We start from the raw sequence: 18,356 nt of genomic DNA, 5'->3' as shown, positions 1-18,356 counted from the left end.
GTCGACGTGACCTGCCCCATATTGTTTTAACGCGATAGCGTTAAGGGACCGATGTCGCAAAAAAAAAATAAATCCGGTGTCAGCGTCGGACGTCCTTTCGCGCAAAATCATTCTGAACCACAAACACGCAGACCCTCCGCATGGCGCAGAGGCGTTATTGAAATAATTGAATTCCTCAAAGTAAAATGGATCAGAAAAATCGTTAAAGTACGAACTAAACACAACGTACAGACATGATAACGTCGGATTGCGATTTGAGTGTACAAGAAAAGAAACATAATGCTGTTACGTGGAAATTAACTCAAACAGAAACCTCTTTTCCAGCGTTTCTGCCATTCATAGAGCGGCACGACCCGCTTGGTTCCTTGTGACACCATCATCCAGATGGCGCTCGCCTCCGCGCACCCGAAAGAAAGCTGCGGTATGATTGCTATTGCATTCCACTCTTAAAGACGAAGCTTAGGCGCCCTCCAATTTTTTTTCCTTTTAAGTGCGGTGCATTTCCAGCGGCAGCATTCCACGTTCCGCCTTGGACGAGTAACCAGGACGCCTTGGACGAGTAACCAAAGTCACGTGCCATAGCGGCTATCGTTTCAGCCTGTGGATTTTGCGTAGCGGCATATGTGACCTCGACTCTCTCTCTAGAAGCACGGCTACCTGGAGACGAAGGCCGCGCGGCCTTCTGCTTGAGTTTTCGCTCCACGCCGCCGTTTCGTACTTCGCAGACGCGATTGCCACCGCACGATCGACGCGCCGAGCTTGTTTGCAATGCCGACACCTGGTGAGAGGTCCATTAATAAAAGCGGGAGCCTATAGACACTCGAAAATATTCCCGTTATTTGTTCGAACCTTGGTTCGGCGGTACTAATGGCCGACATCCAATTGGATTCACGTCGCTGCTGGGGACGGCACACGACGCTTCTTCCCGGGAACACATTTACAACATTTGTGCGGTATTAGCGCGCTCATAGAAACGGAGGCCGAGAGCAGCGTTTATCAGACGTAGTATTCTTATTTTTTTGTCCTTCGGCCACGCATATACACTAACTCGTTGCAAAATATCAAAAAGCCGCCCTTCGGCACTCATCAACGAAGGACGTTTTACATTACAGCTAATCAAAGTCGTCGTCATTTCGCAGGTTCTGGCGCCTTCTGTCAATATAAATCCATACTTTGACGGTGCGACGTGACCTGCTCCATTAGATCGTCGCCTCGTTCCTGAAAGCAGGAAAGGAAAAGACACGGTGATAGTTGGAGAAAACGGGGCACTGTCACGTTGGAACCACCGGAAAGAGCGCGTGCGCCGCCTTACCACTATAGCGTCGCCAACCTTGAAGTTTTCCTCGTATTCGTTCTGTCTCTCGTCGTCTGCTTTGGTCTGGAGCCAGTCGAATTCCGGCGGAAGCTTGTAGCCCTTGCTGGCGATTATCAACATCACCGGGCGCAGCCGATCTTGGTAAAACTGGTGGAGGAAATGGAATTCCTTGTTAGGTTGCGCAATTAACGCCTGTGCGTCTTGTGCGTGTACGTAAACAGGCGTGTCCTACTGGCGAAGCCTATTGCGAAAGTTGGCGAAATCAGTTCAGCCGGCCTAGCTCCACTGAAGCGGCTGAAGCACCAGTAACTGAAGCGCAAGTGGTGAATTGTAGGTAATAAAATATTTTAAAAATGCAATAATGTAATCCCTGGTGTGTGCGTTAATTCGCGGATTGTTCGCTATTCCTCAATTATACAAGCACGCATCGCATACACTAGTAAAGTCCTGTGGCCACAGCAGTTTGCAACGCGTCCATAACCGCGCAGCAGATTTTAATAATGAAGGAATATTTCGAAGACCTTATCGGCCTTGGCGAGTTACTGCCACTTTTCTGTATCGGGCATGTCTGTTTCTAGCCTCTTTTGTGGGCCTATCCCGAACATACCACAGTCTAAAAATGTGACAATAATGATGATAATTACTGATTATAATGACGATAATGATAGATAATGATAATAAATATTGCGAGAGGCGTGCTGATGATGACTATGTCGATGGTGGAGGAGAAGGAGGAGAAATACACGGAAAGACAGGGAGGTTAGACGTCGATCATTTTGATAATGATCATTATGATAATGTGGATAACATGACAATGATGATGATGATTGCGATAACGACGTGATGGTGGTGAGGCCAATGACGATTATGATGATGATGATAAATAACGAGCTGTTGGAAGGCGATTCATCCTCTAGTGTACGTCGATGCACCGTTGTCACTTCAGCGCGGCTGTAACAATAAATTATACGACTCACACGCACTATCATCACTCCTGACTCGCCAAGGAAGACATCGTCTTTCATCAGCTTCATCTAGAGATTGGATTTGCTCCCAACTGATTAAAATTTGATAATTATGAACAACATTTTGCACAATGTGGATGCTCAGTGGCTATGGAGTTTTGCTGATGACAGTTTTTGCTGAGTGATCGTGGATTCAAATTCTCGCTACGGCGACTGCACTTCTATTGGGGGCGAAATGTAAAAAATGCTCATGTACATAGATGTAGGTGCCCGTTATAGAATCCTAGATGGCCGAAATTAACGCGGAGTCCCTTACTATGGCTCCCTCGTAACCGATTGCGCAGTTTTCGGACGGTAAATGACAGAATTAGGAGTGTTACCTCTGTACTGTCAAGAAAGCCTCGACTCCAAGCTATTCCTTGACTCAACCTTGATATAACGTGATATGAGCGTTTCCTATGAAAGTGGGCGTGGGTACATGTCAACAGGCTTGTCCTTTATAACTTTCTTGTGCGTTTAAATATTAAGATACCCATATATGGAATGAGCGAGACACTGCCGCCACTCGGCAGAGGGATACACTGGGCTTGAAAAACCATTGGCTATAATATATCGCGCGCTATTGCCGTAGGATCTCCGAGGCCGTTCACGAGTGCTTCTCGGGTAATTATCAGGAGGAGGAGTTGCTGAAGAAAGGCGTCCTCAGTCGGGTACATTCGTGCAAGCCCCGTGAGCGCCTGGACACAAAATTTTCGCCCAAGCATCGCCGTGGAGTGTCAGGGTCAAAAGCGCAGTGAGCACTTCAGTCGACGGGTGGCCCTGCCATCCAGTTTTTTTTATATGAAGTGCAAAAATGACACGGACAAGACTGCACAGTACGCACGCTTGTGCTGTTCCATTTGTGCTGTCTTTTGTGCATTCTTTTAATTTTACTGCATATCACAAACCAACTTGACCCCCCTCCCCTCCCCTGCAACAAGTCTTCTTAAACCACTTTTTTGAGCAGAGGTGAGTGTCTAGTGGAGGGACATGCCAGAGTAAAATAAAAAGTCTACAGAATGGGCTGTAATAAAATAGAAGCAGGTAGACCCACCAAATGGAGTTTTCTGAGCTTCCCGTGTCCTCGGCCACTATGTATATTGAATATCCATATTAAACCGCATATCCATTGTATCACTATTACTATGAACCGTATATAAGCCATGTTAGAATTAACCGTTATATCTATATTAAGAGGAAGCTTTAGCTCGGGTGCTCCTATCTAAATACACGTAGAAGGAGAATTCGTTTTTCTCAGCAAGCACAGCACCAAATTGGACGAGGTTTGTTGCCTTTAAAAGAAAAACTTAAAATCTAGTGACTGTCGGTTTCCAATTTTTGAGTTGGGTCTTTAATTTTTTATAAAAAATTGGCAAAAATCGCAAATTAAAAAAAAAGGAACTATCAAGTTTACAACTATGTAACATAGAAACGAAAAACGATAATACAATTCTGTGAATTGAAGTTTGAAGTTTGAAGTTTATTACAATTTTGACAATACAAGATTGTCATGGCGCCGGAGCAAAAGGCGAGACTATACACGCCTGACTAGGCCCCTGGCGCCACGAGCACAGCAGACAACAGTGCAAAAAATATATACATATATACACATAATACACGCATATACATACTTATATATACGAATGATACAATTATACATACAAGAAATCATTGCAACACAATAAGTATAAATAATGAAAATGAAGAAATAAAGTGCGTAATAATAGTACATCAAAAGCGGACAAAATTGGTATTCTATACACGAATCTCAAAAAATTTGGTAATATGTAAATACAGTTTTTGCAGAAGCTTTGTAAACAACGTAAAAAATTCACGTAAGATATAAAATAACAAATCAAATTTGCCCGTTTTCAATGGTCTAATGGATGCCGTTTACAGAACTGCGATGCAGAGTTATGAATTTGTAAACTTTGTTCTTCTGTGTTTTTCGAACATCATAATTTTTTAAAATTCTTTTAACAAAATCCAGGACCTAAATCGAAATTCTGCTTCCAACAGTCACTAGAATTTAACTTTCTCTCTCAAGTGCAACAAATTTGATTAAAATCGTTCCAGGGGTTATTTCAGAAAAACGTTTTTGCGTTTTACATGTATTTGAATAGGCCGCGTCGGAGTTGGGCCCGAGCCAAAGCTTCCTCTTAAGCACATTAAACCATATGGAAACATTCATATCAAATCCATCCATGCTAGACATACTGTGTGTGAGGTGCGTAAGCACCTTTGTCACTGACAAAGCACCCTTGCAAAGTTGTCTGGAATATATTATCGAGACACCGTTATTCTCTGCCATTCCTGCATGCTGTTCGGGCCGCAAGGAGCGGCAACAAGTGCATCGATTTCTCTCCTAAGCGGTGGCACATCTCACATGCGTGTCCGACATCCACTGGTGGCATACACGCCCAGGAAATGGGCTCCCAGGTTGCGGTTGGGCTCGAGTATTATTGGTGGCTCTGAGGAAAAAGACCGTTAGGCTTCGTTTTTTTCTTGCGGGGTGCACGCGACAGCGTTTCCTGAACCCCTGGCAACGCGGCCGCCCAACCGTTCTTGCGGGGGGTCAGGTGGCGGGTCATTATACGTGAAGCAAGGGCGCCGCGGCCGCTTATTCAGTCGTTGAACGGGCTCTTTAATTTTGCTCGCAGGTGGTTCATGGCACGCGAAATTTCGTGGCTCTCAGATCGTGAGATGATAGTAATTCCGGCACTGTAACGCGGTGGCTGAGATGGCGCAGTAGCGTGGCCGGAGCCACTTCCGGCGAAATGCTAGTGTTTCCCTTTGATTTCGTTCCGCTGTTATTGACCGCACCGTATCGATATCACGGGCAGAGCCTATGCTGCTTCATACTACCAGTGCCTTTGAATGGCCGTTACAGAGCGCTTCGAGGACTCCATAATTTCGTAAGGCACCACTGAAGCTTATGTCGAAAGTAAGTTAGGTCCAACAGCGATAATCAGGCATCATTATTTAGGTTAAGGCTACCTAGTCTGGGTCATAACGTTTTCTTTCTGCCTTACGCGACAACCATCGGAATGCTGCCCCAGATATGTTACTGCATGGAGATACGATTCCTGACACGGCGGTTAGGCTGGCATGAGAATGACGCACGTTACACGAATCTGTCTAAACTTCATAATCCTGACTTCAACCATTGTTGTGGCTTTTGATGTGCTAACCGATTTGAAGCGAAATTTCCAGAGGGCGCAATGCGGAAAAAGAACAAAATAATGCTCGTGCACCGAGTTTTGAATGCGTGTTATACAACCCGAAGTCGTTACAGTGAACCTGAAGGCCGTCACTTACGGCGTTTTTCAGAGCCACTGTGTTGCTTTGGGATGTCAAAATCAATCAATCAATCAATCAATCAATCAATCAATCAATCAATCAATCAATCAATCAATCAATCAATCAATCAATCAATCAACGAATGACTGAATAAATGAATGAATGAATCAATCAATCGCACAACAACCACGGGTGTTATAACGCAAAACTATTCCAATCTATTTTTATTCAAATCTCCTGACGTCAAGTTTAGGTAACCACCGACACAAGCATCAGGCAGTGACCACCAGCGTTGTTTGAATCGCCCTATCAAACGCTCTGCTCTTTCATCGGAAGCCACTATTCGCTTTCAAAGCGAAGAGCATTGCCTTTCTTGATAGTTTCTTATTACCTAATTGAACGACAAATGGCGCAGAACACCAAGAAGGGGAGAGGATGTTGGTTGGACCGAAATACCGCAGGGAAAGTAGATAACAGTATGAGGAGGTTGGCGCCGGCGTCTGCGACTGACCATCTTCCTCTTAGTATGGACAGCTGGGCTAGTTGGTTATGATTAGCATTGTGAAACATAGTGCCAGCGCACATTTGAACAAGGACGAGGCGAGAAAGACAACACAAACGCCAGCGTTTGTGTTGTCTTTCTCGCCTCGTCCTTGTTCAAATGTGCGCTGGAACTATGTTTCACATCTTCCTCTTAGTTAGCTTGCGGTAACTTGTCGAAAATCGCGGTGCGGAATGCAAAGAAAGGATAAGATTTGCCGCCTAAAATGGGTTCTCAGCGAAGGAATGTTGGCAGAGAGATGTCGCCTACGTGTCGAAAGGGCTCGGCAGCGCTGTACTGTCATGGAAAAAATTATTATACGCAAATAAATCCCTTCTCTGCGGCAACTCCAAGCAGCCAGTGCGAGAGTTATTGAAGAGCGGCGATCCTCTATTCCTTTCGGAACGGGGCAGTCTTCGGCTATTCCAAAAAAAAAAAGAAAGTTTTTTTTTCGGCATAATAATGCATCTTTATGCGTACACGCCACTTGTAAGTGGTGAACTTTCGCGGTTTTATGACGTCGTGTGACAGACAGACGAAGTAGACTCAGCCCCAAAACGTTTAGCGGAGGAATGGCGAAAGAAGGGCAGAATCGGAACTAACTACTTTACATTTATTCGGCCAGACGGGGCATTCTCGCGGTTTTCGTGACGTCGCGTGAGAGACAGGTGAAGTGGGGGTGGCTCGAAATAGTTTCTGACGAATCGTGGAGGGCTGATTGCAGAAATGGCATAGAAACATTTGGAATAGATTTACGTCACAGTGCCCCAGAAGTCCTCATACTGCACTAGAAATCGCTTCCGCTGCTTTCCAGGTTGGGTGATACCATCACGGCTAATTGTCGTTTTTCAATAAAAATGTGAACGTGGTAGGTGCAACGACGTTTACCGGGAAGGTGATCTTCATAGAATGCGATGGCAGGTACATTGGGGCGACGAAACTATCTTGCGTTTCGGGATCGAAGGCGGTGCCCTGTATCAGAATGGCGTCCTCTATTTCGGCGGTCAGGCTGAATTTCGAGCAGCGTTCCAGGTCGGGCAGAAGGAAGGATTCCAGCCGCCGGCTGATTTTGTCCAGGGGCCACGTCTGGGTCGGGAGGAAGAGAGAGAGGTGAGGCGAAAGAGTGATCACTAGAGCGGGCGACGTGCTTGTTACTTCGTTTGTTCCTGTACGTTTGAGCACACCGCTACAGACGTACCATTACACTGTCACCGGTCCTGCCGTAAACAACAATGCTCTCGCGGTTCTTGCTTGCGCAAGCTGCAGCAACGGCGGCAACACTGTAGAAAGCGTGTCAACATTAACGATTGTATGCTGAAGCATACCGAAGATATGCTATAGACTCGTTGCTGCTGATGACATACTGATGACTTCGCAGTCAAGAGCACGATTTCAAAAGTGCCCCGGTGATGGCGCATTGTTTTCTGTAATTGCGTCTTGGATATGCTCCTCGCAGGGGAAGGCTGAGCGCACTTATATATATATATATATATATATATATATATATATATATATATATATATATATATATATATATATATATATATATATATATATATATATATATATATATATATATATATGTATATATATATATGTATATATATATACACCCCCGCAGAGACGCTATGTGTACGCTTTATTCTGCGACTTTTTATTGCGGCTGTGGTAGACAGCAGATCGTGCGACTAAAGCGGTTTTAACTATGCCCTCTCGATGACATCTAGAAAAGCTGCTTTTGCCAACGAATGTGAGCCGCACTTTGTCACTGACCTGGTATTTTGGCTGCTTCTGTAGTACCATGAAGGCAATGATCCTGGCGATGTAAGACCAAATCTGATAAAGGAAGCTCGGAGGCCTGGTGAAGATCTCTATTGCCTCGATGACGCGCTCCCTTGGCACCTCGTACGCCTGCATGAATGAGGGCGACGAAGAGTACATTCACCTGTTCCGACAGCGCAAAGCAGTCCTCGTGATGCCGGAACAGTACGACATCTGCGACTGTTGAACGCGGCGTTCTGAGACATGCACACGCGGTGTTTTCTTCTGTAGGCCTGAACTTCACGGTGATGACTGTTAAAGATTCAATGTAACGTATTTGGAAGATTCTGGTATAGAAGGCCCATTAGCAGGCTCAGGAGATCATTGCATCCAGGTATATACGAGGAATATCTTTGGATTTACACACATGGCAGTTCGTACGCAATAGTTCGTGAGTAGGAGTCACGACCTCAGCCATTGATACAGGGATACTCAATTAGATGGTTAATAAAGTAAGCGTTAACCGTTCATGTCGCTTGTGTAGAACTTGCTATTCTTTGTTACTAGAGACTATATGCCTCAGGAAGATGCCAATAATTTCCTCTACGTGAACTGCGTGCTATTTTTTATACATGAGCACGTATTGTTCGTAGATATGCAGTTTATAGCACTACCATTGCGAAGCTGACATATACACATTTAGAATATATATATATATATATATATATATATATATATATATATATATATATATATATATATTCTAAATGTGTATATGTCAGCTTCGCAATGGTAGTGCTATAAACTGCATATCTACGAATACGTGCTCATGTATATATATATATATATATATATATATATATATATATATATATATATATATATATATATATATATATATATATATATATATATATATATATATATATATATATATATATATATATATATATTTCTGTTGTTTGCCGCAAAACACCTTTATTTAGTGTGATGAATTGGCTTTCAACTTGTGAGACCACTTGCAGATATTACTATTCCTTATATACAGCTTGCTTAATTCAGTTCAATTCAATTGAAGTTTATTACGTACATTAGGAATTATGCATAGTTGCGCATATAGCGAAGGAGGTCTGAAGGTTTAATAACCATTGGCGGGACCTCTTGTTCAAGTAAAACGAGTAAACCTATACAGTAAAAGAAAGCAAAGCAAACGAAAGAGAGCATATATTGGTCGAAAAGAAAAATATATATATAAATGCATGAATAACGTTCATTAGTTATAGATTATTTATGGTTCAAAAACCGAAATTATTTCAGGTTTTTCTTAAACATATGCAAGGATGATACAGATGTCATACGAGTGTGTAAACTATTCCAAAATATTATTGAAGAAGAAAGCAAAGTGGATCTGCCATAATTAGTACGGACACTAGGCAAGATCAAGTTACAATGGGTAGCGAAGCGAGTAGAATTGGGATTAGAGAGCGCATGTTGTGGGAAAGTGTCTAAAGTGAAGTCAACGTTAAAAACATTATAATGCCTATATTATAGAAATAAAGGCTAGACAAAGGCAAAATATTAAAAGCAACAAAAGTTGGAATGAAGGTGAAAACTGTGGAGCGAATTTAATAACGCGAACTGCTTGTTTCTGGAGTTTAATATATGGGTAGAGGTTAACGGCGTATCTATGAAGCCATGATGAGATAAAGTAGTTTATATGGTAAGCGTTCTTAAACCTTATAATGCGCGTTACATTAAAGAGTGCTTCTTATTTTGTACTACTCATGTGCTGCATTTTGTTTACGTATTCGTACTGAGCACTAAGGATGTATCAATGTCACAAGAAAAGGTTTCCATAAAGAATAATGATGCACAGAATGGAAGGGGAAACATGGCGCACGACACGAGCTCAGGCAAGCACTATTATCAAGCGCATGAATGTTATTGTATGAGTTCTATTTCTTACTATTCTCCCTTTCCCCCATCTTTGCCCTGACCCTTCTGCCCTTTAAGCGTACCGTGATTGAACTCGCTCACTCACTCACTCACTCACTCACTCACTCACTCACTCACTCACTCACTCACTCACTCACTCACTCACTCACTCACTCACTCACTCACTCACTCACTCACTCACTCACTCACTCACTCACTCACTCACTCACTCACTCACTCACTCACTCACTCACTCACTCACTCACTCACTCACTCACTCACTCACTCACTCACTCACTCACTCACTCACTCACTCACTCACTCACTCACTCACTCACTCACTCACTCACTCACTCACTCACTCACTCACTCACTCACTCACTCACTCACTCACTCACTCACTCACTCACTCACTCACTCACTCACTCACTCACTCACTCACTCACTCACTCACTCACTCACTCACTCACTCACTCACTCACTCACTCACTCACTCACTCACTCACTCACTCACTCACTCACTCACTCACTCACTCAATCAATCAATCAATCAATCAATCAATCAATCAATCAATCAATCAATCGAAGGCATTCGGCTGGCACTCTGCCAAATCAGTGACTAACGGTCCTCCGCATGCGCGCGAACTAAACCAAGCTCTTTCTTCCAAGCCCGGTAGACGGCACAAACACATTCCGGAGCGCATGTACTTGGTAACTGAACAAAACTACAGTGCGAGGCTGCGCTCTTGCAGTCATAGCTTAAAAAAAAAAAAACGCCGTCCGCGTTGTTGCTCACGTTGATCTGCGTCTCGGCGACCACGCGCGTGATGGAGGGCTCGTCGGTGACCAGCCCCAGCACACCGAGACAGGCGGGCGCGCTCACGTAGTCCAGGAAGTAGCCCTCGTTGTAGAAGAACAGCTGCGACACCGAGTTCGGGAGCGAGCCGTCCCGGGGGTTCCTGAACTCGCCTTCGATCTGCGTGCACGGGTGAAGCACCTAAGAGCAGTGCTCCTTCGCGCTGCATTTGAGGGACACTAAGTACTTTATTAGTCTAGACGGGCAGAGTATTCCTTCAGAGGTAAACTTTTGTTACTTTGGCGCTTAGAAGTCGCTTACTGGAAGGGAAAATAAAGGACGGATCTATCTAATGTTGTTCTAATTTTGCGCCGAAATTCCAGCGCCGTTACGTCAGCACCACGTCACGGATGTCAATGTATTTTCTCGTTCTTGGGTGTTGTGGCGAAGAACTCTGATTTTAGGTTTTGGCTCCTTCAATACACTATCTGGTCATTTCCGATAAAAAAATTAACTGGGTCCGAGCTGACGACATCAAATTGATGGCGTCACGGTGGAGTGGTACGGCTTCAGGGCAGCGTCGCAACTCGTCTTGTTATTGTCTGTGTGCTGGCTTAAAGGCCTCCCATCACCGTAAGAGCGTCTGCTCTGGTATTTTAGAAAGGCGTTTACTACAGCCGCTGAAGTTATTTTTACCTGAAGCGTCTCTTTAAACCTCGTTGCTATTGAGGCGCAAATGGGGCCTCAGTGTATACGGCAACGACGAGCGTACCTTGAGGATTCCAGAGTAAGTGAGCAAGATCGTCCCCTCGCTCCACGATGACCGCTTCGGGCGGGTAGGAGACCGGGCGAATTTGGATCTGCAGGAAGGGCAGGGCCTCGTATAAGAAATTGGCGATTTTAATAAAACAACGTTTACTGACCGCTGTTAATATATATACAAAGAAAGATGCTAGACTTGTGACACGTTGCAGAATTGCAAGCCTATTTCAAGCGAAGCTGTTTATTTTGAGCAGTTGCAATAAGAACTTCAGTCACCTGTAATCAAATCGCATCCATTAAAATGTTGTCCCTCTATGACAGGTGCGTTTGAGAAGTTGCCCGCACATAACGCTATCGAACACTTGTAAAGACATTTTCATAAAGGCAGTAATTTATCAACACACATTTTACTTCACCAGAACATTGGCCAATATATTCCTCCAATTTTCAGTGGATACGATCTTGGCGGCTTTGGTAGTTTATCCAGGGTAAGAAAGTAAATTCTGAGTTGATCGTAAAACATACTTATAACGCTCCCTATTTCTCGCATACGTCATCATCAGTAGCCTAGCTTTTACGCCCACTGCAGGACGAAAACTTCTCCCTGTGACCTCCAATCACGCCTGTCTTGCGACCGCCGATTATAACTTGTGCCTGCAAATACCCTAATTACATCACTCTACCTAATTTTCTTCTCCTAATGTCATATAGAATATCGACTGTGCCAGTTGACTCACTGATCTAAACCGCTGTCTTCCTGTCTCCTAACGTTACGCCTATACATTCTTCGTTCCATCGCTCTTTGCGCCGCCCTTAATTTGTTCTCGAGTTTCTTTGTCAACCTGCAAATTTCTGCCTCATATGTTTGCACTGGTAAAATGCAATGGTTGTAGACTTTTCTTTTCAAAGACAGTGGTAAGCTCCCAATCAGGATTTGGTAATGCCTGCTGTATGCAATTCAACCCATTTTTATTCTGCTTTAAATGTCCGTTTCGTGATCAGGGTCTCCTTGAGTTACTGACCTAGATAAACGTACTCCTGCACATACTCTAGAGGCTGACTGGCGATCATGAATTCTTGTTTCTTTATCAGGCTGTCGAACCTTACCTTTGTCTTCTGCATATTAATCTGCAACCCCACTCTTACACTTTGTTAAGGTCCTCTGTCATTTGTTGCACTTTATTCCTAGTGCTGCTGAAGAGGATAATGCCATCTGCAAACCGAAGGTTGCTGAGATATTCACCGTTGATCCTCACTACTAAGCCGTCTTAGTCTAATTTCTTGAATACGACTAAGCATGCAGTGAATAGCATTGGAGAGATTTCGTCTGCTTGCCTAACCCCTTTTTGACAGGCGATTTTCTATTTCTCTTGCGCAAGAGTAAAGTAGCTGTGCAATCTCCGTAAATTTTTTCTAAGTTATTCACATATGCTTTCTGAACTCCTTGATTACGCAATGCCTCCATAACTACTGGTGTCTTTACTCTGCTCGCATACCTAATTTTGTACTTAGGCCGTACTTCGAACTTCGAATGCACATTACCCGTAACCTGCCTCTCATTCTGAGCAAATATAAACAAGGTGCCTTTTTCAGTTCTCATAGGACATCGGGGAAACGTATTACGAACCGTGTGTAAAGCATAAAAATAAAACTAACATTTCCCTTATTTTCATCGAGGTTGAAGTTGGTGTTTGACATTGCGGTTAATGGTGGTTCGACACTCTGGAGTGCTTCAATAAGTAACTTTCTACAAACCTTTGTAGAAAGTTACTTATTTATCTACACAGATCAAACATCCATCGTTCGTCACTTACAACATGCTTCCCATTTGACGAATTATAAACACTGCGCCTCGCATATTTAATGGAGGAGACAGAGGAACAGGAACTGCATTCCTCGCATAAAGCATAAAAGTTGCATGACGCGTATTGACTTATCATTATGGAAACCCATAATTAATGCACAAACGTCAAGCTTTCGCTACACGTCACCCATAAAGTAACTCATATCTCCTGTAAATATGTAATCTCTGCCGTTTGCCATTTTTTTTCTTCACGGAAAAGGATTTCAGAACTTTTTGTTTATCCCTAAATTGACACGAATACTTCAAATGTTATCTCTCTCTCTCTCTCTATACATATATATATATATATATATATATATATATATATATATATATATATATATATATATATATATATATATATATATATATATATATATATATATATATATATATATATATATATATATATATATAGACGCCAGAAAAAGCGTTTCTGGTTAGTGGCAAATATACACAGTAACGTAGACGCGTGTATGAAGTGATTTAGTGACGTTTCGGCCGGGGTCCGGCCTCCATCAGGATACAATGTATGGCATAAGTGCAGTTCATCTACACCTGCATGTCAACAGGATGAAGATATGTTTACATGAAAAACGAAGAATATGGGTGAACCAAATGGGTGTCAATCGTTGTAAAGAATAGCTGATACATGTATAAACAGATGGCGTTTGCAAACATCATTTGAAGATACAAAGCGATGATACGCACAAGAAGTGAAGTTCGAAAGGCAATTAATTGTCAGGTATTAACAGAACACGTCGCTAAATAAGTGCTATGCTACCAAGCAAAGGAAAAATTCTGAAATAAAAATAAAAACGAAAACGAAAAAATACTGGCGTGATAGTAAAAAAGAAAAAGAAAAATAGTGACGTGCTATAAAATGAATGAATGAATAAAGCCTTTATTTTAAGGAAGGGGACGGCTCTAGGCCGCTGATGGGGATTAGGAGGGAAGGGAATATGGGTACCCAGACTGTTGGCTGAAACACTTCTTCATCTCAGTCTGGGATCTTCCGCTTTATGCAGGCTCAGGTGCATGTTCAGTTCCGCCGCTCTCACATGGGCTGATCGACCCCTTCTACACTACTCGAAACAGGCCACTTTGTCTGCCATATGTCGCAATGGCTTTCTGTGTTTCACGGTTAGTTTGTATTGCAATTCCTAGTGTTCTAATGTCTCCGTGTAGTAGATGCTGAATGTTGGATCTCCCTTGTGAAAAAGCTGCACAGCTCCAAATGAGGTGTTGCAAGTCTGCTCTGCATGACTCCTGGCAATGTGTACATCGGCTGTAAGTCTTCGCAATCGTGGCTTGTCTGGGTTGGTGCCATTTCTCAAGTATGTGTGGTGTGTATGCAGCGTTGGCCATAACCTTATTCAAGAAAACCTCTTCCGTGCGGGTAAGCCCGCCCTTGTCGTCAAACACATGTACTGGTGTAGCTTCTAATAGTCTCCGTTTACTGTCTGCTTTTATTTTAGTACGAATGTAATGCATGAGTGCTCTGCTAGGAGAGCCTGCAGCCAATATCTTTAGGTATGGATTTTGGTCCGCGGGGTTTGGCGAGGAAATGGAGTGTGGGGAGCTGTACGAGTAATCAAGCCCACCCGCTTGCGCGGCAGCTGCGTGAGCGGCTGCGTTTCCCCCATCCGCGCCGGTGTGCCCCGGTGTCCATAGGATTTCAACATTTGTCCCAATGTCCTGTATTCTCTTTAGCTTTTTTCTGGTGTCGTTGGCCACCGCATCATCTGTCGTAGGCCCCGTTAATTCGGCCACTGCTTCGTACGAATCAGTAAGGATCCGATAATTTTTTCGCACACTCTGCTCTGCAATGTCTCCCATGTCAATGGGAATGGTGTTGACCGCTCCCCATATAGCTAAGAGCTCAGCGTGCAAGGTTGCACCCCCAGGAAGCTGACATGTGTGATAGCCATTGTGTTGGGGTGCAGATGTGCTAACCCAGGCCATGCTTGCTATGTCGTTTGTGATTGCAGCATCCGTGTAGATGTCAGTGGTGTGCTGCGGCGTGCTTAATCCCAATCTCTTTTCAAATATTTTTCTAGCTTCCGCGTTTCGTCTGGCGATAGGGCGTTGTTGCCTCCGTATGCCCAGTGGTGTTTCCCATGGTGGCGTTATGGTCGCTTCCGCGGGCTCTGGCTTCGCATGGACTTGTTTATCCCATGCCATGATCTGTTTTCCTTGGGTCGTGTTTTCCAACCGGGATCGCATTCGAATTCGTGCTTCACTGATTATGTCCCGTATGGGTGGAATCGCTACGAGCTTGAGCAGGTCCTCGTTCCTCGTGTGCTTTGGTAGCCCAGTGATCGTACGGAGGGTGGCCCTGTGTAACTTTTCGATGTCGCCGAGGTCTCGTTCAGAGAATTCGTACAAGGGTGCCCCGTAAAGAATCCTTCCAACCGCGACCGCTTTTGCAAGCGTTTGGCACGCTTTCTGACGCGCTCCGCCATACTTGCTCGATATTCGTCTAACCATGTGCAACAGCGGTCTCCATTTTTGCTTTAGTGTGCGAATCCATAGCTGGGGGCTGTTGCAGCTAGCAATCTGTGCTCCAAGAATCCTAATTTGTCCATTGGCCGACGTAATATCGCTTTGGCCGATGTGTAAAGTGATCTGCTTGTTTACATTGGTTGCTTTCTTTCCGTCTACGCTGATCAATTCTGTCTTTTCTGGCGAGAGTTGCAGTCCGAGGTTATCTAAAGTGTTGCTAAGGCTCAGGATCGCTGCTTGCAGCTCAGTTTGCATGCTTTGTTTGTCGGAATAATCCGCCGCTTCCGTCCATATAGGGGAGTGCCCCAGGGCTCCATCCTCGGACCTATGCTATTCAATCTGGCCATGACACGTGTGGCTGAAAGTCTTGAGCGAGACACTTCAGCCCGTTTTACTATTTGCTATAAAAAGAAGGAAAACGAGGGAAGACGTGACGGGCTATGAAGACAGGCAACTCAATTTTACTGCACATTCATTGAAACCAGACGCGACAGTATCAAACTAATAGATAAGAAACGATTCACGGGCTCCTCTATCGTAATTTGAACGATATCCAGATTCAAACAATGTGGCTTTCAGCTTATCAAAATAGTTAACAGGGTGGCGCACGTGTTTTAATATGGGCAGGTTGGGCAACGTGTTAGCGTGGAGTTTATGATCATAAATAGTAAATCCCTCGTGAGCAGACGTTCTCCCACCCGCAAGAAAATGTTTCCTATACGGGCAGAAACCAGAAGAGTTCGGACTTGTTGCAAAGGCCGACTCTGCCGGAAACGAGTGAGAGCGAGCAAGACTCAGTGCGTAGCGCCACACCACGCACCGCGAGGAACTGCCGCACGCTGTCCGAGTCGATCCAGGGAATCACGCGCAGCATGGCGATGGGCTTGTAGCTGGTCGGCAGGCTGCAGGGCCCGGCGATGACGTGCATGCGTCGTGCCTTCAGCATCTGTGAGAATGGGGATTCGACGGTGTGGCAGACTGCCTAAACTAACTGTCCGGAGCAGCCTGTACTCGAAGAGGGGAACGTTAGTCGCAAGGGTGCATGCTAAGGGTAAATAGTTAGGCAGCTTGCAAAATTTAATAATGCGTCTCTTAACAAATCCCATTAGGAGAACCAGCAATTGTTGAATCAAAGCCGGCGATTTCTCGAGGCATGTGCACTTGCAGTGAAGTTTCGAAACTAACCCAGTTTCGAGATAAGCACGGTCAAAACTGTGGCAAAATGTTTTGATGACCAACAGCGAAGAACCAGTTTATCTAGAAGGTGAACGTATTTCGTCGCGCAGTTTGTGGGAGCTAATCTAGAAACTGGTGTCAGCCTCAGACCCCTAGGTGCCTTGCGAAGTCACCGACAGCAGTTCGTAAATTTCAAAACGTGTCCTAAGGTGATTCGTTTATATGCTGATAAGTGAACATTTATTAACTAGTGAATTACGCATAGATTGCTACTCGCGTTGCAGCGCGGAGCTGCGCTAAACTATTGCGCAACTGACGCATACACAGAGACGTGCACAATTCGCTTATGGTGCCTTACCGCAGCATGCACATGCTTCTTCCTTGGTGTAGCTCGCGTTATAAGTACGCGTACTAAGGCATCCTGATCTCGCTTCGAAAAGAGCTTCCCTTTGAGTTATCAAAAATTGTTTCATTTTCGAGTTCAGTTTCATTGCGATAGAAACTGTAAGGACACTCCGGGCGCAGTACTGTCGTCGGCGTCGGCTTCGCCGTGAGGTCCCGTATAAAGTCTAAGGGCGATAACATCGTCGTCGCGAGCCGTGTGTTGTATGTGCGAATGAAAGCGTGGGAGGGTGAGTTGGTGATCGCGGCTCAATCTCGCGCACGCAACGGAGGAAAGCGGGAAGGAAGCGCGCCGCCTTCCGTCGCGTGCAAGGCTTCGAGGGGAGGGAGTAACGTTCCGCCATTATTCGTTCAATCGGTCGATGCGCACTGCTTCGCATCCCGAGCTTCTTTGTTAACCCCCCGAGTTTCTGCGCCGTATGTTAGTACAGGTAGGAGACAATTATTGTACGCGCTGTTTTTTGACGTGAAACGTCTTTCATTTCGGTTCAGCATAGGGTCGCTTGTTCAAACCGCATCTAATGAAAATATGTAGCCCTATTATCACACATATCATTGCAGCGATACTACTTACGCGCCTTGCTTTGGTATCGTTGCGTAGAGGAAAAGAAGCGATTACTCGATCATGCACGTGACGCATGTGCAGATGGCGCAACTGTTGCGCCGTGCATAACGTAACTGGGATTAAATTTAGTCTCGCACGCAGCGTTCAGAGGCACATGGCTCGCCAATACTTTTGTCGATCGTAGCAGGAGTGGTCGCGTTTGAGAGGATCGCTCTGCAATAGTAAGTATACCCTATCAAACTCAAACCCGCGCTCATGAGGAGTTATACCGCCTACAAGTGTGCCGATTTGTTGCAGAAACTTCACGCTTGATCGCCTATCGCGCCCTTGCTTTCGACACGTATGGCACAGAAATGGCGTGAAGAGGCTCGGGCTGCAATACGGAGGAATACCCAACCCCGTCGGGCCACCGGGTAGCGTGTCCATCTCCCTAGGAAGTGCAATCGGAGAA

At 44.6% G+C, this 18,356-nt stretch overlaps 1 protein-coding gene across 1 annotated transcript in view; it reads right to left on the bottom strand.

The window, feature by feature from the left end:
- Positions 1–1,155: 1,155 nt before the first annotated feature.
- The window catches only part of LOC139059541 (sperm-specific sodium:proton exchanger-like), a 42,972-nt gene continuing 25,771 nt past the window's right edge, over positions 1,156–18,356 (bottom strand). The window contains exons 18-24 of the mRNA XM_070537963.1: positions 16,583–16,708; positions 11,408–11,512; positions 10,653–10,832; positions 7,934–8,071; positions 7,049–7,246; positions 1,331–1,462; positions 1,156–1,218 (exon numbers count right to left, since the gene is read on the bottom strand). Of these exons, the coding sequence (XP_070394064.1) occupies positions 1,156–1,218; positions 1,331–1,462; positions 7,049–7,246; positions 7,934–8,071; positions 10,653–10,832; positions 11,408–11,512; positions 16,583–16,708 (942 nt within the window). The remainder of the gene's footprint in view (positions 1,219–1,330; positions 1,463–7,048; positions 7,247–7,933; positions 8,072–10,652; positions 10,833–11,407; positions 11,513–16,582; positions 16,709–18,356) is intronic.

Source organism: Dermacentor albipictus, chromosome 4 (genome assembly GCF_038994185.2).
Source record: "Dermacentor albipictus isolate Rhodes 1998 colony chromosome 4, USDA_Dalb.pri_finalv2, whole genome shotgun sequence".
Taxonomy (NCBI): Eukaryota; Metazoa; Arthropoda; class Arachnida; order Ixodida; family Ixodidae; genus Dermacentor; species Dermacentor albipictus.
The sequence above is the reverse complement of the archived record's forward strand: the minus strand, read 5'-3'. Positions and strand labels throughout refer to the sequence as shown.